This window comes from Rhinatrema bivittatum, chromosome 8 (assembly GCF_901001135.1).
Source record: "Rhinatrema bivittatum chromosome 8, aRhiBiv1.1, whole genome shotgun sequence".
Taxonomy (NCBI): Eukaryota; Metazoa; Chordata; class Amphibia; order Gymnophiona; family Rhinatrematidae; genus Rhinatrema; species Rhinatrema bivittatum.
The window spans coordinates 2,831,532-2,858,066 of record NC_042622.1 but is presented as its reverse complement, the minus strand read 5'-3'; the positions used below and the strand labels follow the sequence as shown (position 1 = coordinate 2,858,066).

At 49.7% G+C, this 26,535-nt stretch overlaps 1 protein-coding gene across 2 annotated transcripts in view; it reads left to right on the top strand.

Annotated features, from left to right (window-relative positions):
• Window positions 1-26,535, top strand: part of TPX2 (TPX2 microtubule nucleation factor) — a 246,042-nt gene that overhangs the window by 78,095 nt on the left and 141,412 nt on the right. For both annotated transcript variants that reach the window (XM_029612898.1, XM_029612897.1), the window contains exons 4-5: window positions 6,184-6,317; window positions 10,690-10,841. In XM_029612898.1, coding sequence (XP_029468758.1) covers window positions 6,184-6,317; window positions 10,690-10,841 — 286 coding nt within the window. The remainder of the gene's footprint in view (window positions 1-6,183; window positions 6,318-10,689; window positions 10,842-26,535) is intronic.

Sequence of the window (26,535 nt, the reverse complement as noted above, 5' to 3'; positions counted from 1 at the left end):
GTCTGCGGAGGCCGCTCGGTCCAGGGGCAGTGGTCGAGCCAGCAGTCGAGGTGGTCCATCAACCGCTTGGAGACAAGGGCGGTGTCGTTGGCCCTGCAAGCGTTTCTACCGTGGATACGGGGCCAGGCGGTTCGGGTGCTCTCGGACAACGCAACCACGGTGGCGTATATCAATCGTCAAGGGGGCAGGAGGAGCCAGCAAGTGGCGGAGGAGGCAAGGCTGCTCATGATCTGGGCGGAGCAACACCTCAGCGGCTTGGCGGCGTCTCACATCGCAGGTGTGGACAACGTGCAGGCGGATTTCCTCAGCCGGCATCGGCTGGATCCAAGCGAGTGGGAGTTACCAGACATGGCGTATCGCCTCATCTGTGCCAGGTGGGGAACGCCACGCCTGGACCTGATGGCCACCGCTCGCAACTCAAAGGCCCCACGGTTCTTCAGCCGTCGGAGGGAACGGGGCGCAGAAGGAGTCGATGCTCTAGTACTTCCCTGGCCCACGGACGTGTTGCTATATGTGTTTCCCCCGTGGCCTCTGATAGGCAAGGTGCTTCGCCGAATCGAGTTACATCCGTCGGACGTGATCCTGGTGGCGCCGGAGTGGCCAAGGCGCCCGTGGTTCGCGGACCTCATTCAGCTGGCGGCGGAGCCCCCGCTTCGGTTTCACGGGGCCGCATCTCTTCTTCGACAAGGACCCGTCTGTTTGGAGGATGCGGATCACTTTTGTCTCGCGGCATGGCTTTTGAAAGGGCGCGCTTAAGGACGAAGGGGTACTCCGAGGCAGTGATTGCTACCTTGTTGAGGGCTCGAAAACAGTCTACGTCCTTAGCCTATATGAGGGTGTGGACGGTTTTTGAGGACTGGTGTAGTACTCATGAGGTGGATCCTGTACGTCCACCGGTGCCGGGGGTCCTCGCTTTTCTTCAAGAGGGCCTCTCGAAGGGGCTGGCCTGGAGTACCCTGAAGGTCCAGATAGCTGCGCTTGGTTGTCTGCGCGGTAAGGTTCGCGGAGTGTCCTTGGCGTGTCATCCGGATGTGGTGCGTTTTCTTCGCGGGGCTAAACATTTACGCCCTCCTGTACGGAATCCTTGTCTGTCTTGGAATTTGAATTGCGTGCTCTCGGCTCTTGGGGGAGCACCGTTTGAGCCTCTTAAGCGAGCGACGCTCAAAGATCTTACTTTGAAGACCGTTTTTCTAGTAGCCATTACGTCTGCTCGTCGGGTCTCGGAGTTGCAGGCCTTGTCCTGTCGGGAACCGTTCTTGCGATTTTCGCAGGGCGGAGTTTCCCTGCGGACTGTGCCGTCCTTTTTGCCTAAGGTGGTGTCCTCGTTTCACGTAAATCAGTCAGTGGACCTTCCAGGTTTTGAGGTCGGGAATCAGATGGACAAGGGGATGAAAGAGTTAAGGAAGCTCGACGTTCGCAGGATTCTGCTTCGGTATCTGGAGGTTACGAATCCTTTCCGGGTTTCCGACCATCTGTTTGTTCCCTGGTCCGGGCCTCGCCGGGGGTCTGCTGCGTCGCGGGCCACTATTGCGCGTTGGCTCAAAGAGGCTATTAGTTCCGCATATCTTCTGCACGGTAAGTTGGCACCTAGGGGGCTCCGTGCTCATTCCACTCGGGCGCAAGCCACGTCCTGGGCCGAGGTCTCTCAGGTGTCCACGCAGGAGATCTGTAGAGCTGCGACATGGAAGTCCTTGCATACTTTCACTCGGCATTACAGGCTTGATGTCCAGGCGTCTGAGGCTCCGGGGTTTGGGGCGAGTGTCCTCCGAGCGGGACTCTCTGCTTCCCACCCTCGGTAGTTTGCTCTGGTACATCCCAGGTGTCTGGACTGATCCGGGTACGTACAGGGAAAGGAAAATTAGTTCTTACCTGATAATTTTCGTTCCTGTAGTACCACGGATCAGTCCAGGCTCCCGCCCGTCTGTTCGGTACGATGAAGAGAGAGAGAGTCCGCTCGTTTGGTTTTTCGTACTGCAATTGTTGGCATAAAGCCGCTTGCCTCTGGTCTGATGTTTTCGGTTTTCAGCCCGGGGGTGTTTGAATTGGTTTAAAATTGTTCTAGTTAGTTAGTCGGGCACTGGTTTTGCTTTGACAGTTCGTTCGACTGAGGGGCTGTGGGTGGCACCTTACTATATGTAGGGAGCCCGTCAAGTTTTGCTCTGTCTCCATCTGCTGGTGCGGAGTCACAACCCAGGTGTCTGGACTGATCCGTGGTACTACAGGAACGAAAATTATCAGGTAAGAACTAATTTTCCTATTTTTATGACAGGTTACAAATTATTACTAATAGGTCTGAAATTTCATTTTTTAGTTCCTTCAGAACTCTGGGGTGTATACCATCCGGGCCAGGAGATTTACTACTCTTCAGTTTGTCAATCAGGTGTACCACATCGTTTAGGTTCACTGTGATTTGGTTCAGTCCTTCTGAATCCTTACCCATGAAAACCTTCTCCAGTACGGGTACCTCCCAAACATCCTCTTCAGTAAACACCGAAGCAAAGAAATCATTTAATCTTTCCGCGATGGCCTTATCTTCTCTAAGTGCCCCTTTAACCCCTCGACATCTAACAGTCCAACTGACTCCCTCACAGGCTTTCTGCTTTGGATATATTTTTAAAAGTTTTTACCGTGAGTTTTTGCCTCTACGGCCAACTTCTTTTCAAATTCTCTCTTAACCTGTCTTATCAATGTCTTACATTTAACTTGCCAACGTTTTATGCATTATCCTATTTTCTTCTGTTGGATCCTTCTTCCAATTTTTGAATGAATATCAGCTTTTTGTCTTATGGCTTGGCCCCAACCAGGGCAAACAGGCCTCTAAGGCTACGATATCTCATTGGTTGAAGGAAGCGATCTTGTCGGCTTACATCTGACAAGGACGTCCGGTCCCAGAGGGCCTTAAGGCCCATTCCTTGCGTTCTCAGGCTGCTTCCTGGGCGGAGAGCCAGTCTATCTCCCCGCAGGAGATATGCAGGGTAGCTACTTGGAAGTCTCTGCATACTTTTGCTCGACATTACCGCCTTGATGTTCAGGTTCCAATTTTTGGTTCCTTTGGGCGGCAGGTACTTTGAGTGGGCCTGTCAAGGTCCCACCCTGTCTAGGGAGCTTTGGTACATCCCATGGTCTGGACGGATCCGGGAATGTACAGGGAAAGGAAAATTAGTTCTTAACTGTTAATTTTCATTCCTGTAGTACCACGGATCAGTCCAGACGCCCTTCCCTTCCCTTTCTATCTTCCTGTCTGCTCGAAGATCCTTATTCTATGTGTCCCTTCATCGGAGGCACCAGAAGCATCCATGTGATTGTGGGCATTCATGCAAGAGTGTCCATGCACAGAATTCATTCATTTATCCACTGTTTTCTCTTGTTCAATATTTTCAGAGTTCTCTTGTTTGCTCGAGTTCTTCTGTTACTTGCTTGTTCCATGGTGTTTATCTTCTCTGCTTTGACAATGGTTATACTGAAGGGCTACAGGGTAGGCTCTGTCCTCATATAGGATACCCTTTCAGTTTTGGTCTGTCTTCACCTGCTGGAAAGGAGGCTCAACCCATGGTCTGGACAGATCCGTGGTACTACAGGAATGAAAATTAACAGGTAAGAACTAATTTTCCTTTTTCTGATCAGTTATCTGAAATCCCATCTCCAACCATCCTTGCAACTGGACTTTATTGGGGCCCGGCTGGGCCCCATCCAGGCGAAGTCTTTTCTACCTCGAGACAGGGCAGAGACCCTCGTGACTCTAGCTCGTGTAGTCGCTGGTTCCTCCCATGTCTTGGCACACCAGTTTCTACGGTTACTGGGTCATATGGCAGTGACGGCACATGTCACACCATTCACTCAGCTTCACATGTGCAGGGTTCAATGGATGTTACGATCCCAGTGGTGTCAAGCTACCCAGGATCTACAAGCTCATGTCCTAATCACCACACTCCTTTGCAGTCCCTCATGGTGGACAACCCCTTCAAATCTGGAGCAGGGGATGCCCTTCTGGAGCCCACGTCCCCAGATTGCAGGCCTCCACACACAGGGACTTTGGTCCTAGCAGAAGAAGCAGTCCTAGATCAACTTCCTGGAGTTGTGGGTGATCCAGTATGCCCTACAGGTATTTAGAGTGCAACTTTTCAACAAAGTGGTCCTTGTTCAGACAGACAGTCAGGTAGCTATGTGGTATCTGAACAAGCAGGGAGGAACAGAAACCTGCACCCTCTGCCAGGAGGCAGTCCAGATCTGGTCGTAGGCCATTGAGAACAGAGTTCTCCTTAGAGTGGTGTACTTCCCTGGAGTAGACAACATCCTTGCGATCTCCTTGAGCAGTACCTTCCAGCCTCTTGAGTGGTCCCTCAAGAGGTAGCGAACAGCATCTTTTGCTCGTGGGGGACCCTGGACCATAGACCTTTTTGCTCCTTGGAGAACAGGAAGGTGGATCGCTTTGCTCCCTAGGCTGGATGAGCAGGGGATCGGTGGCAGATGCTTTTTTGATTCACTGGAGCACCGGGCTGCTATACACTTACCCTACCCTTCTGCTCATCTCAAAAAGACTCCAAACGCTCCAGCAGGACAAGGATACCATGATCCTGATCACCCACTTTTGGCCTCGACAAGTCTGGTTCCTGCTTCTGTGGGAGATTGCTATGTGGCCTCAATCAGGCTGGGGACTTCTCCGGACCTACTTTCTCAGAACCTGGGCAGACTCTGGCACCCCATCCTCTGAGCCAAGTCTCTAACTGTTTGGATGTTGACTGGGTGAATGTACAGGATTTGGGCCTTTTGGAGAGCCTGTCCAGAAAAACCCTCCACAAGGAAATCCTACAATCTCAAGTGAAAGCTGTTTTCAGCTTGGTGTGTGGGGTGTGGTCTCCATCTCTTCTCCTGTTCCCCACCAAAGCTTCTGGACTACCTCTTGTCCCTCTGAGTCTGGTCTGCAGTGCCAAGTGCCAATGGGGCATACCATCAGGTTAAGGATGGTTCCTCAATTTCCACCCATATGCTTATGGGGCGGTTCATGAGTCTTGTTACAGCTGTAAGCCCTCCACTCGGCCACCAGCAGTTTCCTGGGTCTTCAACTTCATCCTGTCTCAGCTCATGAAAGCTCCTTTTGAGCCATTGCAATTCTGCGACGAGAAGTACCTATCCTGAAGGTCATCTTCTTGGTTATGGTTACTTCCGTGCGCAGGGTGAGTGATCTGCAAGCTCTGGTGTCTTACCCCTTCATAAAAAATTTTGTCATAAGGTGGTTCTGTGTACGCACCCGAAACTCTTTCCTAAGGTGGTTTCGGAGTTCCATCTTAATCAATCCATTGCATTGCCTTCCTTTTTTCCAAAGCCGCACATTCACCGGGATGAGCGGGCTCTGCACACCCTGGATTGTAAAAGGGCTCTGGCCTTTTACTTGGAACAAATGGCACCTCAACGCCTATCCACTCAATTTTTGTCTCTTTTGACCTAGAACAGATTGGGGGTTGCGGTATCCAAGCAGACCATATCCCATTGGCTTGAGGACTATTTCCTCCTTGTACGCTCAGGCAGGCTTAGAGTTTGAAAGTCATGTCAAGGCTCATTCTGTATGAGCCATGTCAGTCTCCATATCTCCTTTCTTGACCCAGTAGTTTCCTTCTCTTTCTTTCTTTCTTTAAAAGTTTCTTATATGCTTATACATAGTATGGACTAAGTGGTTTACAATTTAGATAGCACCCAATTAATTCAAAAGATAAAAACGTAGACATTGAGAATAAAATACATTTAAATTAAATGTATGTGTTAAGGCAAATAAAAACACCGTAATACAGAGGGAAAGTAGCATGTGTGGGATGGTGATATTAGTCTGTATTGAAAGCAATGCAACAAAAACGTCATCTTTGTGCTTCAAGATCAATTGGAACCTGGTCTGGGACCTGATGCCTTGTGCCACTACCCTGAAAATTTTTCCCTCTATTATATCCCCTCCCAATTAACTTTCTCAGTCATTGCAGGGGCAAACAGCATTTTGCAATAAATATTCCAATTAGCATGTTTATAACTCATTTCCTCTACCCTTTTCTATACGGGGGTCCTAAATTTAGGAATATGTTTTAAACTGAGCTTAGCTGTAGGGGATAAGTGGAGAGCCCATGACTGAAAAGATTCCTGGGTGTGTAGAGTGGTTTTGAAAGAGCATTTCCATGTGTTCTGATTATTTGTACTCAGAAGGAAGAACTTATCTGGTAGACTGAAGAGCACAGAGGATCAGGAACTGGAGAAGATGCAGCAGCTACAGCAGGAAGTGGCAGAACAACGCCGAAGAAATGAGTCCTCACTGAAAATTGCTATTTCTGGTGCAGGTTAGTTATTGGGTTGCACATGTTCGTTTCACCAAATGGCACAGTGCAAATGGAGAAGTAAAACCTAAACTGCAGAAGGGTTTCTTCTGCTACAACACTGCTTGTTTTCATCCCAGGAAAGCAGTTGTGATTGCAAGCCATGCTTTTCCCGTTGGCACTCATTGTGCTACTGCTCTTGTCAGTTACTGCGGAGTTTTGTTTTTAGTGTATTTTATGAAATAAAAAATGCACTTTGTTTTCTGTCCATCCATCTGGCACTGATGTGACAAGTGGGACTAGAGGTAGGCATACAAAATTGAAAAGTGCAGGACTGGTGAGCAATGCTAGAACTGAGCATCTGCCTGGCAGAGAGCCCAGGTCCTCTCAACTGAAGAACTGCTGGAGTTGGTGCAGGTTTTAGTTGTGGAGTCTTTGGAGGGGGGGTGATGAGTGCAAAGGGAAACCTGTGCAACACACATTTCAAACCCACCCTCACAGCGCAACTGCATTGCACACACAGCTAGAGCTTCTGTTATATGATGAGTGAGGTAATCAGATTTGCAGATGATACAAAATTGTTCAGAGTAGTTAAATCACAAGCAGACTGTGATACATTACAGGAGGACCTTGCAAGACTGGAAGATTGGGCATCCAAATGGCAGATGAAATTTAATGTGGATAATGGCAAGGTGATGCATATAGGGAAAAATAACCCTTGCTGTAGTTACACAATGTTGGGTTCCATATTAGGTGCTACAACCCAAGAAAGAGATCTAGGCATCATAGTGGATAACACATTGAAATCGTCGGCTCAGTGTGCTGCAGCAGTCAAAAAAGCAAACAGAATGTTAGGAATTATTAGGAAGGGAATGGTTAATAGAACGGAAAATGTCATAATGCCTCTGTATCGCTCCATGGTGAGACCACACCTTGAATACTGTGTACAATTCTGGTCGCCGCATCTCAAAAAAGATATAATTGCGATGGAGAAGGTACAGAGAAGGGCAACCAAAATGATAAAGGGGATGGAACAGCTCTTCTACGAGGAAAGACTAAAAAAGCTAAGCACTGATTGAGGGACAGCCAGGAGAGTTGGCCTGTGGTGCAGGACCGTGGAGGTGGGTGGTTTGTTCTGCCATTATTTTTTTCAGGAGTGAGGAGCAGTGGTTGCGGATGCGCTGCAGGGGGGTGTTTGCCGGGGGGGGGGGGGGAGAAGCTTTTGCTCCGCATGCGACTTCTCCTGCTTGGGGAGCGGGTTTATTTTTAGCTCTGTGCAGGCATCTTGCCCAACCGTGTGGTGCTGAAGGGATAGCAGGCCTGGGCTCCCCCCCGCCCCTGTTTCTGCTGCATTTGTAGGACTCTGAAGCTTTTTTTTTTGTCTGCCTTTCCACACTGTTTTGGCTGAACAGTGTGGTGCGGCCTTACGGTGGGGGTGCTGCAGCAGTGGGGATGTTGGAGAAACCGCCTGTGGAGGCCTGTAGGGCCTGTGGGACCTGGTCAACCCCCCTTAGCTCTCTTTCCCTGTGCACTGGCTGTGCTAAGAGGGGGTGCGAAGGTGGGGACCTCTCCCCCTTCAATTTCCATGGGGAATTGCTGTGAGGGGGCAAGTGACTCTCCACCTCTCTCCCTTGCGGCGCAGTTTTGTGAGGATGGTGTGGAGGAGGGGGAGGTCTCCGAGCCTAGCAGCCTGAATGGTGTTCATGGGGCTTCTCGAGAGTTTTCTCTGGAATTCGTCCTACTGATGCATTAGGCTTTTCTGGCATGCCAGCCAGCCAAGCACAGACTCTAGGAGCTGTCTTTGCGACCATCCAAGTGAGCTCGAGCATCCTCGGGGTTGGACTCTGGGAGACTGGATGGGCATTGTGGGTTGCAGACCCCTTGTCCGGATAGAGACCCTAGGGGATTTAGGGGAGTCTGGCAATCTGTTGGAAGAGGGGGAGCAGCCTTTCCAGATACAGACCTGGTGGGAGACCCGGATGAGGACCAACTTCCTGAGGATGGCAGAAAGGATGACTACCTTGCGGAAATGGCCAGAGTGGAGAGTGACGACCCCCATGTGGTGCGCTGGTTTGAGAAAGAGGAGCTCTGACCATTCATTCCTCAAGTCTTGGAGGAATTAGATAGCGATGGTGTTAACCCCATACGGGATGGTTTGCAGGGTTCTCCCAGTGCCTTTCCCATTCCAAAGAAGATTCAGAAGCTTGTTAGTTGGGAGTGGGACTCCCTGGAAGCAGGCTTGAAGGTTAGAAGGGCCATGGTGAAGCTGTATCCCTTATTGGAGGAACACTTCGAATGCCTTAAAATGCCCAAGGTTGATTCTGGGTATCAGCTGTGACCAAGAAGACTACGATTCCAGTGGCCGGAGCGTCGGCCCTCAGATGTCCAGAATCGCAAACTGGAGGTCCAGTTGAAGCGCATGTTCGAGGTCTCAGTGTTGTGCCTCCGGGCAGCAGTCTGTGCTAGCTTGATGCAGCTTGCTTGCTTATGTTGGATCCAGAAGCCATAGGAGCCAGCATCTCCAGTTGTGCTGACCCCCACCACAGGCGGCCCATCTGCAGGCAGGGGTGGCCTATGTGGCAAATGCCTTGTATGATCTGGTCCACACTACTGCTAGGAGTATGGTCTGTGTGGTGGCGCTTAGTGTCTCTTGTAGCTGCGTAATTGGTTGGTGGACATGTGGTCTAAGACTCAGTTCCCTGTACGTACCCGGATCAGTCCAGACTGCTGGGTTTTGCCTCCCAGCAGATGGAGACAGAGAAAAACTTGAAGGGCACCCACTAATATACCAGTGTGCCACCTGCGATCCCGTCGGTATTTCTCTGTCTCCAGCAGATGAAGGTGGCAGAACCTGCGGTCCTGGTACTATCCTTAACTTTTTTGGGGAAAAAAAAAAGAGCAGCAGCAGCCTAGTTTTTGTTTCTGTACCTCTGGTGTTAGACCAAAGCGGCTCTTTTAAGAAGAAAAAAAAAAAGCACTAAGCAGTTTGCCTCCTGGGGAGAAGTCAGCAGGGCTGCCTCCCCGGTTGCAGGCTGGGCTGCCGAGGTCTGTTGTTTTCTTCCCCTGTTTGCAGCCTCTGTCCCCGGAGCACTGGTGAGTCTCTAGGGGGGATTTACCAGTGGGCTGGTCCCTCCCCCCTTGGCCCAGAGTCTGCAATGCTCTGAAACCCTGGGCTGTGCGAGTCAGTGATTTAAAAAAAAAATTTGAGTACTTTATTTTGCACTGCAGTCTCCCGAGCTCTGGAGGGTGTTTTACTGTTTCCCCTGCCTCGTCAATGCCACGTGCATTGCGTTGTGGGGAGCCGACGATCCTTGAACCTAACATTGTGTAACTACAGCAAGGGTTATTTTTTCCCTATGCGCAACACCTTGCACTTGTCCACATTAAATTTCATCTGCCATCTGGATGCAGTATGTAGTCGGACCACCACTGGAGTCACCCAGAGGAAAGGCTCCCGGCAAGACAAGGCCTGCAGTTCAGAAACCTTACACGCAGAACAAATTGCACCAAGAAAAAACATTTTCAAGGTCAGTAACCACAAGGTCAGGGTACTTTCTGCTTCTAGCTACTAAAATCTTCAACTGCAAATTGATTTGGGACTCTTTTAATTCTAGAATGGAGGGAACCAAATTAAATCTCCTTCGGGTAACATAAGATATAGTAATGATGGCAGATAAAGACCAAATGGTCCATCCAGTCTGCCCAGCAAGTTTCTTATCTCCTTGCCTTCCTTTAAGGGTAGTAAGTGTTATGAGCATTATTCCAAATAGCCACTGACAGTCTAATCAAAGAAATCAAAAGGCTTTCTCCTAGTTAATTTGGAGTCTTGTTGCCATTTCTTGGTAGTATTTGTTGTATCTTTGTATTGTTGGTACTTGTTGCTTACAATGGAAGGTTACTATCCAAGAGTATAAGGGTTAACATAGTAATGTCAGCAGAAAAAAAAGACCAAATGGTCCATCTGGTCTGCCCAGCAAACTTTCATAGGTAGCAAGTGCTGCTCTGTGCAGTTACCCAAGCTTTATGATAACCCATAAAAGTTTCAGCTAGTAACATTTTTTACTGGCTGAGCTTTCTTAAATTCAGACAGAATTTCTTGACATACATTGCCATAGAAACAGTCTAGTGCTTTTTCTCTTATACCTGAGTATCAGTACTCCAGACTGTAGAAGTCTGGGCACTATTGGTAGTTGTCTGAATCCAATTCTCCTTTCCTCTCTGCTGTTGAAGAAGGGAGCAATGTTACAGTTGCATTAAAAGCATCAAGGCTTATTGGTTAAGGGGTGTAATCTCCGTGATTGCCCTCTGGGTTTGAAATGGAGTTTAGTCCTGCTGGTCACATCACATCAAGCTTCCCATTGAAGGCTTGTTGTCTTTTTGTTTCTCTGCTCTTCAGGACAGCCAGTGATAAAACCATCCAATCATTTTACCAAGCCAGTTGACTTTCACTTTCGCACAGATGAGAGGATTAAGCGTCCTGTGGAAAATCGTGAGCAGTACAAAGAGGTGGACTTCACAACAGAACTTCGTAGACACCCAGCTTCTCCGGTGAGTGGGAAGAGTAAATTTGTATTTTGTTTTGGGGAAAAAGGGGGCTTACCTGATTTAGTTTGCTTCTCTTTGAGTGATTTGGAAGCTACTGCCTTATCAAATTTTGGAATGTCAAAAAGACAGGACTAGAAAAGGTACAGAGAAGAACATATGATAAAGGGATTGGAACAGTAACTCCCCTACAATAAGGCTATACAGGTTAGAGCTGTTCAGCCTGGAAAAGAGATGGCTAAGAGGGGCATGATTGAAATTTATAAAATCATGAGTGGAGTAGAAAGGGTGGCTATTCACCTTTTCAAATACTAAAACAAAGGGACACACCATGAAACTAACATCTAGCAGACTTAAAACAAAACGTAGAAAATACTTTTCTTTCTCCTAGGACAAGCAGGATGGTAGTGCTTACATGTGGGTGACATCAGATGGAGCCCGGCATGGCAAACTTGTCAAAGTTTCTAGAAACTTTGACTGGCAAACTGAGCATGCCCAGCCTGCTGCTATCCGTGAGTCCATGCAAGGTCCCCCTTCAGTCTCTTCTTTTCCGTGGTGCAGTAGACTCGCGGTTGTGGAGCTCCAAACCCTTGCAGCATTGCTTTGCATTTTTCAGGGTTTTTTCTTCTGCCTCTGGTCCCCCTTCGCTTTCAGGTCCCGGCCGGTAGCCTTGTTAATTGCCTCCGCAATTCACGGTCAATTCCTGGGTCCCCGTCGGTCGGGCTCTTTCTTTGCTGTCTGGTTTTTGATGGTGCCCCCCCCCCCCCCCCCCCCATGCCCGCTGACCATGTCCATCACAGATCCGCATGAAGTATGCATCATCTGCCTGGGGACACCGCACAACGTCCGAGGGTGGTGTTTTTGCGACCAAATGACTCCCAAAGGGCTTTGTGCTCGCCTGGACAAAATGGAGAAACTTTTTTTGGCTCTCCAAGACCGTCCACCTCGGTGACTGTTTTCCTCCACGCCTAAGGACCACTGAGAACCATCCCCATCTCTCCCCCTGGCGGTCTCGCTCTCCAGTACCCCTAAGGATTGCGGAGAGGGAGATCAATCCTCGGTCTCTCCCCTCCCTCTAACCTCGGGGTCGTCGTCCTCTGCGCCAGGGAAAGACCGGGCCGAGTGCTAGAAACCCAGGAAGCATAGACACCAGTCACCGTCCAGACACTGTTCCGGATTCGGAGCGGCATTGGCGGCCGCTGAGCCGCCACAGAAGCGGCACCGGCCGCTAGGAGGCCCTATCCTCCGGTGTCCCCTGTAGCCCATGGCTTTCCCCACTGGCAACAGTGCTGGGCACCGGGCCCCCTCATGGTTCCTCTGAGGGTGTGCCGGCGACGCCTCGTCCCCCTCAATCAGTCCTACCTACACAGGACTTCCAGGAGTAGTTGGACCGCAGGGTGCAATCGGTGCTCAAAGCGCTTCAAAGCATCGAGCTGCCAGTGCCACCGGCCCCCATACAGATGCCCGAGCCTCCGCTTTCCATGCTTACGCCCCTGCTAGAGCGTTTGGACGTCCATGGCATCCTACCGACCCAACTGGTGCCCGAGAGGCCCCCAATTCCTCCTCGCCCACAGATTCCCTCCACCAGAATGATCCCGGATCCTCCAAGGAGGATGAGGCCACAGGGACCAGGTGCTGATGCCCGCGGTTCCCCGGGCCACCACTGGTTCCTCCCCCATGTACCATGGCTGCCCCCATCGATGCCTAAGGGCCCATCGGTGCCTCCATGGTCCTCTGTGCCTTTGGGGCCCAGGCCTGGGGACCCTATGACCTGTGGGGTGATGGCATTCCAGTGGGAACACTGAGAGGAGAGGATCACCTTGCTGGTGGCTGAAAAGAATCAGTAAGTTTTTGCTTGGGTCTTTGTCTTTCTTAAAAGCATTGGGGCAAAGTTAACTATTTGGTAATATTATTTATTGTGTTTGTGTGTTTGTGCTTTTAAGAGTAAGTAAGGCAGCGAATAAACAAGTTAGACTGTTTGTATTTTTAAATAGTCAGTCAGTAAGGCAGCTAGTAAGCAGGTACGTAGTGTGTTTATTTTTAAAAGTCTGTAAGGCAGCTAGTAAGCAGAACTGAGATTGCATTTAAAAAAAAAAAAAAACAAAAACTCAAAAAAAACAAAAAATAAAGTAGCCAGAAGCTAGAAATAAGCTAGGAGCAGTGTATACCTAAGTAAAAAGGTTGAAAACTTCAGTCCAGTTACTCACCTTGGAAAGGTGTTGAGGTAGTGTGACTTGGTTTGAATAGGGACCAACATTTGTTAATCAAGAGAGCAGTGAGTTACTCTGGCTGACTAACTGAAGTTAGACTGTTTGTATTTCCCTACCCTCCCATCTCTAGCTCATCCTCTAATTTATAGGCAGGTGCCACTTTCATTAAAAAAAAACCCAACAACAAAATTTGAGAATTCGATCAGACCCCTGTAGGCCACTACCAGACATATAGTGAATTCACTAATACATTTAAAGGACGTTAATTAGACAGATTCCTACTCCCATAGCAACCTAAAACTTAACTAGGTACTGATCAAAATTGAGATGAAGGCAGCAGTCCAGCAGCAAGAGGGGGGGGCCTCCCAGTCTTTTGCATCAAGTGTCACATGTATGATTTTTTACCCACCGGTGAGAAGTTGTACATGTGCATGCGATGCAAAGAGCTCCTGGCTCTCAGAGAACGAGTCCGATCTCTGGAGGCTAGAGTGGCAGACCTGGAGGAGCTGAGGCAGACAAAGAGGTATATAGATGAGACCTTCAGGGACATAGTAGTCAAGTCCCAACTTCAGACTGGCAGCCCTGGCGCTGCCTTGGAGGAAGGTGGTCTCATGATCGGAGAGCACCAACCAGGTGCAGCAGGAAAGGATCCTGTAGCAAGGACCTGCTCTCCAGGTGATGCATTGTCCTTTCACACTGAGGATATCTCCAAGGCCTACTGCCCAGGAGGGAAGGGTTAGGTCGGCTGTCATAGTTGGTGATTCGATTATTAGGAATGTAGATAGCTGGGTGGCTGGTGGGCGTGAGGATCACCTGGTAACTTGCCTACCTGGTGCGAAGGTGGCGGACCTCACGCGTCACCTAGATAGGATTTTAGACAGTGCTGGGGAGGAGCCGGCTGTAGTGGTACATGTGGGCACCAACGACATAGGAAAATGTGGGAGGGAGGTTCTGGAAGCCAAATTTAGGCTCTTAGGTAGAAAGCTTAAATCCAGACCCTCCAGGGTAGCATTCTCTGAAATGCTCCCTGTTCCACGCGCAGGTCCCCAGAGGCAGGCAGAGCTCCGGAGTCTCAATGCGTGGATGAGACGATGGTGCAAGGAAGAGGGATTCAGTTTTGTTAGGAACTGGGGAACCTTTTGGGGAAGGGGGAGTCTCTTCTGAAGGGATGGGCTCCACCTTAACCAGGGTGGAACCAGACTGCTGGCGCTAACCTTTAAAAAGGAGATAGAGCAGCTTTTAAACTAGAACAAAGGGGAAAGCCGACAGTCGCTCAGCAGCGCATGGTTCGGAGAGAGGTATCTTTAAAGGATACTAATGATGCATTAGAATTACGGCATCCAGACAGTGAGGTTCCAATAATAAGAAAAGTAGTCCAAGTGCCTGTAACTAAAAACTAACCTGAGCTAAAAAATTCTAACTTATCCCTATCAATTAAAAAGCAGAATGAAAATATAAACAAAAAACAAACTTTGAAATGTTTGTATGCTAATGCCAGAAGTCTAAGAAGTAAGATGGGAGAATTAGAATGTATAGCAGTGAATGATGACATAGACTTAATTGGCATCTCAGAGACATGGTGGAAAGAGGATAACCAATGGGACAGTGCTATACTGGGGTGTACAAATTATATTGCAATGACAGAGAGGAGCACCTGGGAGGCGGTGTGGCGCTTTGTCCGGGATGGCATAGAGTCCAACAGGATAAACATCCTGCATGAGACTAAATACAAAATTGAATCTTTATGGGTAGAAATTCCTTGTGTGTCGGGGAAGACTATAGTGATAGGGGTATACCACTGTCCACCTGGTGAGACGGACAGTGAAATGCTAAGAGAAATTAGGGAAGCTAACCAAATTGGTAGTGCGGTAATTTTATTTATTTATTTAAAAATGTTTATATACCACCTTTACAATTCAAAGGAATTAATCAAAACTGTTTACAACCAAACACACATAATGGATACATTTTTTAAAAATAAAATAAAAACGGTTTTCAACCGAACATACATGATAAACAAAATGAGAACAAAATAAAAACTAACATTAAAAATAATATTACAATGAACATTTGTGCCCTACATCATTAAACAGTGAATTGGGTTGAATCTATAGTATTATTTCTTATGGATATAACTGTTTGAAAAAAGTAGTGTCAATATGGAAGATAAGTGAATGTTAATTTTGCAAGTTAGAGAGTAAACTGTATGCTTTCTGAAATAAGTAGGTTTTTAATGATTTTTTAAACTGTTGTGTGGAAGAAATGAGGCGAAGAGAGTCTGGGAGTGAATTCCATAAAACAGGGCCGGCTACTGAAAAAGCCCTTTTTCTAGTTAATTCGTGTTTAGCCAGTTTAATTGTGGGTACATCTAAAAGATTTTTGGAGAGAGATCTGAGTTGTCTGGGAGGTTTATATATGCGAAGATTAGTGCATAGACAGGTAGATGAAATATTATAGATAAGCGAATGAATAATTGATAACACTTTGAACTGAATTCGGTATTTAATTGGCAGCCAATGGAAAGAGAATAAGACAGGTGTAATATGATTTCGGCGTGAGGTACCTGGGAGACTTCAAGTACCTCAATATTGACTGGGTAAATGTATCATCGGGACACGCTACAGAGATAAAGTTCTTGGATGGAATAAATGAGAGCTTTATGGAGCAATTGGTTCAGGAACAGACGAGAGAGGGAGCAACTTTAGATCTAATTCTCAGTGGAGCACAGGATTTGGTGAGAGAGGTAACGGTGGTGGGGCCGCTTGGCAATAGTGATCATAATATGATCAAATTTGAATTAATGACTGGAAGGGGGACAGTAAGCAAATCCATGGCTCTCGTGCTAAACTTTCAAAAGGGAAACTTTGATAAAATGAGAAAAATAGTTAGAAAAAAACTGAAAGGAGCAGCTACAAAAGTAAAAAGTGTGCAAGAGGTAAGGTCATTGTTAAAAAAAAAACAAAAAAAAAACAAAAAACCATCCTAGAAGCACAATCCAGATGTATTCCACACATTAAGAAAGATGGAAAGCAGGCAAAATGATTACTGACATGGTTAAAAGGGGAGGTGAAAGAAGCTATTTTAGCCAAAAGATCTTCAAAAATTGGAAGAAGGATCCAACAGAGGAAAATAGGAAAATGCATAAACTTTGGCAAGTTAAAAGTAAGACATTGATAAGACAAGCTAAGAGAGAATTTGAAAAGAAGTTGGCAGTAGAGACAAAAACTCACAGTAAAAACTTTAAAAAATATATCCGAAGCAGAAAACCTGTGAGGGTTAAAGGGGCACTTAGAGAAGATAAGGCCATCGCGGAAAGATTAAATGATTTCTTTGCTTCGGTGTTTACTGAAGAGGATGTTGGGGAGGTACCCGTAATGGAGAAGGTTTACACGGGTAATGATTCAGATGGACTGAACCAAATCAAGGTGAACCTAGAAGATGTAGTAGACCTGATTGATAAACTGAAAAGTAGTAAATCACCTGGACCGGATGGTATACACCCCAGAGTTCTGAAGGAACTAAAAAATGAAATTTCAGATCTATTAGTAAAAATTTGTAACCTATCATTAAAATCATCCATTGTACCTGAAGACTGGAGGATAGAAAATGTAACCCCAATATTTAAAAAGGTCTCCAGGGGAGATCTGGGAAACTACAGACCGGTTAGCCTGACTTCAGTGCCAGGAAAAATAGTGGAAAGTGTTCTAAACCTCAAAATCACAGAACAATATAGAAAGACATGGTTTAATGGAACAAAGTCAGCATGGCTTTACCCAAGGCAAGTCTTTCCTCACAAATCTGCTTCACTTTTTTGAAGGAGGTAATAAACATGTGGATAAAGGTGAACCAGTAGATGTAGTGTACTTGGATTTTCAGAAGGTGTTTGACAAAGTTCCCCATGAGAGGCTTCTAGGAAAAGTAAAAAGTCATGGGATAGGTGGCTATGTCCTTTCGTGGATTACAAACTGGCTAAAAGACAGGAAACAGAGAGTAGGATTAAATGGACAATTTTCTCAGTGGGAGTGGGCAATGGAGTGCCTACGGGATCTGTACTGGGAACCTTACTTTTGAATATATTTAAAAAATGATCTGGAAAGAAATATGATGAGTGAGGTAATCAAATTTGCAGATGATACAAAATTGTTCAGAGTAGTTAAATCACAAGCAGATTATGATAAATTGCAGGAAGACCTTGTGAAGCTGGAAAATTGGGCCTCTAAATGGCAGATGAAATTTAATGTGGACAAGTGCAAGGTGATGCATATAGGGAAAAATAACCTAAAGAAGTTAGGACTTTTCAGCTTGGAGAAGAGACGGCTGAGGGGGGGGATATGATAGAGGTGTTTAAAATCATGAGAGGTCTAGAACGGGTAGATGTGAATCCATTTTTTTTTTTTTTTTTTTTTTTTTTTTTTTACTCTTTTGAATAATAGAAGGACTAGGGGGCACTCCATGAAGTTAGCATGGGGCACATTTAAAACTAATCGGAGAAAGTTCTTTTTCACTCAACGCACAATTAAACTCTGGAATTTGTTGTCAGAGGATGTGGTTAGTGCAGTTAGTATAGCTGTGTTTAAAAAAGGATTGGATAAGTTCTTGGAGGAGAAGTCCATTACCTGCTATTAATTAAGTTGACTTAGAAAATAGCCACTGCTATTACTAGCAACGGTAACATGAAATAGACTTAGTTTTTGGGTAATTGCCAGGTTCTTATGGCCTGGATTGGCCACTGTTGGAAACAGGATGCTGGGCTTGATGGACCCTTGGTCTGACCCAGAATGGCATGTTCTTATGACTCCTTGGACGCATCATCAGAGTTCTCAGACGACCCTCTCTCTGAGCCTTCCCCTCCGGAGGAACGGTGTTGGGGGGGCCCCCCCCTCCCGAGGACCTATCTTTCGCCAGCTTTGTGAGGGCAGTGGCAAAGGCCATCCCCTTCCAACTGCCGTCAGAAGAGGACTCCCGTCGTAAGATGCTGGAGATCCTCCAGTTCGACATCCCCAAAGAGGTCGTGGTGGTGCCGGTTCACAACATCTTTAAAGCTCCCCCTCCGTGTGTGGGAACACCCGGTGTCTGTGGCCCTGGTGAACAGGAAAGCTGATGCAACTTACCTGGTCCAACAGGCAGTGGGCTTTGAATGGCAGCACTTAACCCACCAATCTGCGGTGGTGGAGACCACTCTCAAAAAGGCCAGACGATCCAGGACACATGCTTCTGCCCGCCCCCCCCCCCTCCCCCTCCCCACTTGGGGTATCAACACCGTGAGCTCGATGGCATTGGGAGAAAGATGTTCAGGGGTGCGATGCTGTTGGCCCTTATTGCAGCCTGCCAGCTTTATATTACACGATGACCGCAACTTGTGGAAGGAAGGCCAAGATTTTGCGGAAAACTTCCCCCAGCAACAGCAGGAGTCCCAGACTGCCCTCGTTAAGCTGGGCCTGGAAGCAGGTAGACACGAGGTCAGGTCAACCTATGACATCTTTGAGACCGCAGCCTGCTTAACCGCCGGGGGTGTTGGTGCCAAGCGGCTGGCTTGGCTCAGAGCCTTCGACCTCCTCCCAGAGATGCAAGACAGGCTTGCGGATCTCCCCTGCACAGGAGAGAAACTTTTTGGGGCCAAGGTAAGAGGTCAAGGCGCAACTAAAGGATCAGCATGATACCCTTCCACAACTCTCCATCAGCCCCTCCGAAGGCCCTTCCAGCGACAGAAATTCTTCCAGGCAGGGCCAGCGCAAGCCCTTCTACCAGCCAAGGAAATACTTGCCTCCAGCTCCCCGTACTTGGCCACCTCAACCCAGCCCCAGGGGCCTAGGCCAACAGCAGCGGGCGCAGAGGCCCCAACCAGCCCCTCAGCAGGCCCCGACTGGCGGTGAGGGGGCATGAGCCAAACACCAGTTCCCATGGTGGCTGATCCCCCCAGTCAGTGGCAGGCACCTCTACTTTGCCTGCTGCTGGGAAGCAATCATTTCGGATCGTTGGGTCCTCTCCATCATCCTCCAGGGCTAGCACCTAAAGTTCAGCAGGCTCCCAGAGACTGCTCCCCCATGTCCATTGTGGGATTCGTCTGCCCATCAGGTCGTCCTCCAATCTGAACTTTCCTCCCTTCTAGTAGCGGGCGCAGTAGAACCGGTTCCCCGTGAACAGTGGGAGCACAGCTTCTATTCGAGGTACTTCATCATTCCGAAGAGGAATGGCAGCCTGCACCCCATTCTCGTCCTCAGGGCATTGAACCGTTTTCTCGTAAGAGAAAAATTTAAGATGGTGTCTCTGGACATGCTGATTCCACTCCTCCAAAGAGGAGACTGGCTCTGCTCCCTCATTTTAAAGGAGGCTTATGCACATATTGCAATTGTCCCCAGCCACAGGAAGTACCTTCGCTTTTTCGTGGGGATGGCACATTTTCAATACTAAGTGCTGCCCTTTGGGCTGGCATCAGCTGCAAGGTCTTGACAAAATGCTTGGCAGTGGTGGCTGCCTACCTCAGGCGTCGCTCGGTCCACATCTTTCCATACCTGGACGACTGGCTGATCTGGAGCGATTCGCACTCCAGGGCCATGACCACTCTAGCCTTGAAGGTCACCACCTTACAGACTGGGATTTGTTATCAACTTCCCCAAGTCACACCTCATTTAGTCTCCACAGCTGGACTTAATCGGTGCCAGGTTGCATACGGCACAAGCCAAGGCTTTTTTGCCCAGAGATTGAGCAGTCACCTCCTCATTTGCTACCCTTATTCGCAGCAAAGCGACGTTACCAGCCAGTCTGCTGCTCCACCTGCTGAACCATATGGCGGCCTCAGTCCACATGACCCCCTTTGCCCACCTCTGCATGAGGGGACCCACAGTGGGTCTTGCAGTGTCAATGGCAGCAGGCATCCCAGGATTTGGAAGTGCCAGTGTGGTCACAGATCCCCTCCGTCTCTCCCTGCCCTGATGGGAAACCCTGTGCAATCTGGAGATAGGACTCCCATTTCAGCCTGCTCCACCCTAGGTGACCCTCACCACCACAGATGCCTCGCCTCAGGGTGGGGGGCCCACATGGACGGCCTACATATTCAGAGCCTCTGGACTGTGGACGAGTCCCATTGCCAGATAAATTTTCTGGAGTTGCAGGTGATCCGGTATGTCTTGTGGGCCTTCCAGAACAGGCTCTCCTCCAAGGTCGTCCTCATCAGAACGGTCAACCAAGTGATACATCAAGCAGCAGGGAGGCACGGGCTCCTTCCACCTTCTGCCAGGAGACGTTGCAGGTCTGGGATTGGGCCCTCTCCAAGGGGATGTATCTGCGAGCCACATGCTTGCCGGGCCACCTAAACACATTGGCGGACCACCTCAGCTGGTCCTTCATGGCTCACGAGTGGTCCTTGAACCCAGTGATTGCCAGCGTATTACACTGCTGGGGAACGCCGGACATGGCCCTGTTCGCCTCTCCCCACAATCACGAAGTGAGCATGTTCTGATTCTGGGGAAGGGCCATCCGGCCCGCAACGCCTTCTCCCTTCACTGGGGACAAGGCCTCCTGTAGCATATCCGCCAACTCCGCTCCTCTTGAAGACTCTAATGAAGCTACAAGAAGACGGGGGGTGGGGGGATGGGACACCATGATCCTGGAGGCACCCTCCTGGCCAAGGCAAGTGTGGTTTCCTTTGCTCCAGGACCTGTCCATGAGCGCACCGGTTCTGCTGGGGATGGCCCCCGACCTCCTATTGCAGAACCAGGGCACCTTGTGCCACCTTAACCGCCGGCCATTGCCCTCATGGAGAGAATGTTGAGTGCATGATCCTCCAGCCCCTGCAACTCTCGGAGAGGGTTTTCAGGGTCTTGATTGAATCCCTGAAACCTTCCACTCAAATCTTATAAGAATATAAGAACTGGCTCAAACTAAAGGTCCATCACGCCCAACATCCTGTTTCCAACAGTGGCCAATCCAGGTCATAAGAACCTGGCAAGTATCCAAAAACTGAGTGGAAACATTTCTCTATCTGGTGTGGGGGCCACAGACTGGACCCTTCTCCTGCCCGCTCCCCCGCCTGCTGGATTATCTGAGGCACCTGTCAGAGTCCGGCCTCCAGACGAGCTCGGTCAGAGTACATCTCAGCGCCTACCACCAGGGCGGTTGTTGGGGCACCCATTTCAGTCCAGCCACTGGTCGGGCGTTTCATGTGGGGTCTGGTTCAACTGAAGCCCCCACTTCGCCCACCGGCAACCCCGTGGGATCTCAATGTTGTCCTGGCGAGGCTCATGAGACAGCCGTTCGAGCCGCTCAGATCCTGTGACCTGAAGTTCCTCACCTGGAAAGTTATGTTCCTGGTGGCGATCACTTCCGCTCGCAGGGTCAGTGAGATCCAGGCCCTAGTTACATATGCTCCCTACACGAAATACTTCCATGATCGTGTGGGGCTGTGCATGCATCCAAAATTTCTGCCCAAGGTGGTGACTTCTTTCCACATCAACCAGTCATTCATCCTTCCCATGTTCTTCCCACCCGGGGGAACGTGCTCTCCACTCCCTGGACTGCAAGCAGGTGCTCGCTTTCTACTTAGACCGTACAGCGAGTCACAGACAGTCCACCCAGCTCTTTGTGTCTGTTTTTTTTTTTTTTTTTGACACCAACAGGCTGGGAGCAGCAGTGGGGAAGCAGACCCTATCCAACTGGCTAGCGGATTGCATTGCCTTTTGCTATGAGCAAGCAGGCCTCCAGCTGGCCGGCAGGGTGAAAGCTCACTGTGTGGGCTATGGCGGCATCAGTGGCCCACCTGCGGGCAGTCCCTATCGCTGAAATCTGCAGAGCCGCGACCTTTGCTGTTCACTACTGTCTTGACAGGGATAGTCTCCAGGACAGCGCTTTTGGCCAGTCTGTCCTCCGCAAGCTATTCCAGTCCTGAACCCAATTGTTCTTATAGTGCTCTCTATGGGCCAAGACATCCCTTTGCATCCCACAATGCTGCAGTTGTGTTGTGCTTGTTGGCACCTTGTTCGGGTACTGTGGGTCCCTCTGTTCTCAGGAGGCAATCATCAGCTCTGTAATCACCCACATGTGAGGACTACCTTCCTGCTTGTCCTAGGAGAAAGTGCAGTTGCTTACCTGTAACAAATGTTCCCTGTACGTACCCGGATCAGTCCAGACAGTGGGTTATGTCCCCAGTCCAGCAGATGGAGTCAGAACAAACTTCAGAGGGCGGTCCCTTATACACCAGTGCACCCTCTGGAAAAACCTCAGTATCTTTCTGACTCCAGCAGATGCGAGTGTGGAACCTTTGGTTCCCCATTAGATTCTTTTATCCTCACTGAATTTGCTTTATTTAATCTTGTGTTTGTTTGGATGGATCAAGTTGAGTAATTTAAAAAAAAAAAAAAAAGAGAACTTTTGTATTTACTATTAAGGGGGACTTCTGTCGCTCAACAACTGGCTTGCAGTCTGAACCCTTTTTTTTATATATCTACCCTTTCCTATTGTTTATGGGGTAAGTGTTCTGTATTTTTTATTTACAGGCGAATTCCTGGCTCTCCTCTCAGGGGTGCATGCTGGTAGTCCAGCCATTCCCCCCGTCTGGCACGATCCGACCCCCTACCCCTGAGACGCGCTTTCCTCGGGGCAGTTTAACGGTGAAAACAAGGGTATGGCGCTTCTCTGAGTAATTTCATTACCTGGTCGGATAGCAGTCTAAGCCTCCCTGTCGCGGTGGACGAATTTCCCGCTGTTTTTCAGCGCCATTCTCTGCCGCACGGTGCCCTTTCCCCACTCCCGATGCCGCAATCATACCGGTGTAGTGCATGCGGGGAGCCCGGGTCGAGGCTCTCCCGCGAGGGACTGTTAGGTGCCTCCCTGGGGGGAGGGTCCCTCGAGGTTGCCCATGCGCACAGTTTCGCGCTCTGGGGGGCAGCAGTCAGTCCCGTTCCCTGTACGTACCAGGATCAGTCCAGACGGTGGGTTATGTCCCCCGTCCAGCAGATGGAGTCAGACAAGGCTTCGAAGGGTGCTGGCATAAGTTCATGTGCACCCTCTGCAGGAGCTCAGTATACTTCTGACTCCAGCAGATGTGAGCAGGGGAATCTGGTGCTTCCCCTTCTTGAAGGATTTCTTTTTGGTTTTCCTCTTTACTTTTCTTAGGCTGGATCAAGTTTGTTCTTAAAGTTGTTAACTTCTTGTTTAAAAAAAAAAAAAAAAAAGGCTTCAGTGGGAGGAGTGACTGCGAGGCTTGCAGGCAGGGCTGATTACAGTCTCTCCCTCTCCTCCCTCCTATCCGGTCTCTGGGTAAGTTTGCTGGGGCTGTGTTTTTTGCTTTTTAGGTTCCGAAGGTTGGTGGCTGGGGAACGCTGGTGGTGCCAGCCTCTTCCCCCCCCCCCCCCCCCCAACCCCCCGTTGCCGCAGGTGTCCCGCGGCCCCGAGACGCTCTCATTCCCCGGGGCCACTGCAGCAGAGAGGGACCATTCCTCTGCTGCTCTTCAGGGGGCACTCGGAAGCGCTGGGATTTGTCCCTGCTTCCTGCGGTAACCTCCCTCTCCGGCCTCCCACGCGGCTTACCCCCACCCTCGGCTGCCATGCCGCGGCCGTCCCGCTGCTCTGCCTGTGGCGAGCCGGGGGTGCGGATTTCGCGGGAGGGGATTTGTTCCCGGTGCCTCCCTGGTGGGGAGGGCACCTCTGGGCCGCTGGACCTTCTCCCTTCCCGCGCCTCTGCGCGATCAGCATGTCGGGGGTTGGCCCCTTTGCCGCTATCGGCGGGAACGGTGGCCATTTTGTTTTCTGCCGGGCAGCTTCAGCTTCCATCAGGGGAAGGAGGAGAGGACTCCGATGGCGGGGAACCCCTTATTCTTGCCCCGATTGAAGACTCGGGACCAGGGACCCCCGGCTGTGCCACCCATCACCACCACCACCACTCCCACCCCCCCGGGGTCCCCCACCCTTTTCTCCGGATTTCATTGTGCTAATGCACAATGCTTATTTGCAGCGTCTGGAGGTTTCCCTGGCGCTCCGTCCAGACCCACCTCCCAGCCAAGGCGCCCCGGATTGCGGAGGCTCCCCAGGGGACCCAGGGCTCAGCGGGAGGGGGGGCCGGGGCCCTCTCAAGGGGCTTCCAGGTCCTTTTTTGCACCCCCCCACTGGGGTGGGGCGGGATCCTTGCCAGATCCGGGGGGGGAATCCCCCCGCACCATCCAGACGATCCGGTTTCTGAGGCCCAGCTGGAATGTGATGATCCGCGGGTCCTCCACATCTTTCGGAAGGAGGAGCTTGACGACCTTATCCCGCAGATCCTTCAGGAGTTGGATCTCGATCCTCCGCCCGACCCGCCAGTATCCCCGGTCCCGGTTGTCACCTCGTCCACCAAGAAAGGGGACCCCCTACTTGCCGGTCTACGTCCTCTCCCGGGCTTTTCCTACCCATCCCACTTTTCTGCAGTTGCTAACCAGGAAGTGGGATACTCCCGAGACTTCACTGAAGTAGGCCGTGCCATGGAAAAACTTTATCCGCTACCGGAGGATTTTTTGGACCTGATTAAGGTCCCGAAGGTAGACTCGGCGGTGACAGCGGTAACCAAGAGAACGACGATACTGGTGACGGGTGGCACGGCCCTGCGGGACACGCAGGATAGAAAGTTGGAGGTCTACCTCAAGCGGGTGTTTGAGGTCTTTGCGGCGGTATACCAAGGGGAATTCCTTGCCTCTCTCGACTTGACAGAGGCCTATCTGCACATTCCCATCCTCAGGACCCATCGGAGGTTTATCCCAGGACAAGCAGGATGATAGTCCTCACATATGGGTGACATCATTAGATGGAGCCCTGGTACGGAAAAACGTCTGACAAGAGTTTCTAGAAACTTTTGGCTGGCACTGTGGGCCCACTGAGCATGCCCAGCATGCCATGATATTCTCAGCCACAGGGGTCTCCCTTCAGTCTCTTTTTTTCCACCTTGCTGAAGCAAAGCAGTTAGCTCTGGACAGAGTTTCATCTCTCACAGAAGAAATATAAAACTTTTTTTATATTCTCAGTCACAATTTTCTCACAAGTGGGTCTTCCTTCGACTTAGTTTCGGTGAGTTCATTTTCAGATATCTTCTGATCGATTCCGGTCACTTTTTCTGTCGAATCCCGTCTGTCGTCAACCGTTGCTAGGCCAAAAGTTACCATGGCATCGGGGTTTAAGAAATGTCCGGATTACAACCGAACTATGTCCATAACAGACCCGCATTCTGTGTGTGTCCTCTGCCTGGGATCCGGCCACGACGTCCGGGCTTGTTCAACCTGTGCTCAGATGACTCCAAAGGGCAGGCGTGCCCGGTTGGATAAAATGGAGGAATTGTTAAAAAAACTTACATCATCGTCATCGACGTCGTCCACAAAAGTGCAATCACCGGTGCCAAATCCTCGAGCCGAATCAAGGATCGAAGGCCGTCCGTCACTGGCGCCGTCGATAACCTCGATAGCTTCATCGTCCACATCGAAAGGCCATCGAGAGAGAAAAAAACGGCACCGCCATCGGTCCATCGACCCCCCCCCCCCCCCCCCCCCCCCCCCGACGGAAAACCATCGACATCGGGGTCAGCATCCATCGAGTCGATTCCCAGTTCCACCAGCTACCCATGAAGAACCGCGGCGCTCTCCACCGGGCTCTGTCTTAGAGGACGTGCCACCACGAAATATCGTGGAAGTGCCGTTAGCGCCAGCGATGCCTTCCCCAGTGGCAGTACAAACTGCCCCGATGTCCCGGGAAGAAGTGACAAATTTAGTTCAGCAGGCAGTCGTTGAGGCGATGAAGACTTTGCAGCCTCCGACACTGCCACCGGTGCGTACTGTGCCATCGGCATCGACTATGGAGCCATCGATGTTTCAGCCTCTGCTGACTAGAATCGATGCCTTACTACAGGTTTTCCCACCGGCACCGACTACATCGTCTCAACAATCTATGCCGATTCCCCTGTCTGACTCCGGCCACTATGGCTCTCAGATCATCGGGGGATGACAGAGAAGACTCTGAATTTCACCCCAGGACCATCGGGGCTCGATCCCCTCGAAAACACTCGATGCCTTTCCAAGAATCATCGATGACTATTCACTCGGGTCCATCGGGGGACTTAAGACATCGAATTACATCTATGTCACCGATGCAACTCGATTCCCCATCGATGCCTTCTCATCCAGCAGTATCAAAACACATTCCCACGAAGGCTGCATTCAAATCCAAGCACCATGTCCATCCTGAAGACATTGAGGCTTCTTCTCATACTCTCTACACACCTTGGAAGGATGTGGAAACTGACTCTGATTCAGATGAACTTCAGTCAGAGCCCTCTCCACCGGAGGAGAGAGAGAAGTCCCCTCCTGAGGACCTGTCATTCACCAATTTTATTAAAGAAATGGCAGACACTATCCCATTTGAATTAGTCTCTGAGGAGGACACTAGACATAAGGCTCTAGAAGTCCTACAATTTGTGGATGCGCCCAAGGAAATCATGGCTATTCCAATACATCAAGTTCTCCTGGAATTGCAGCAGC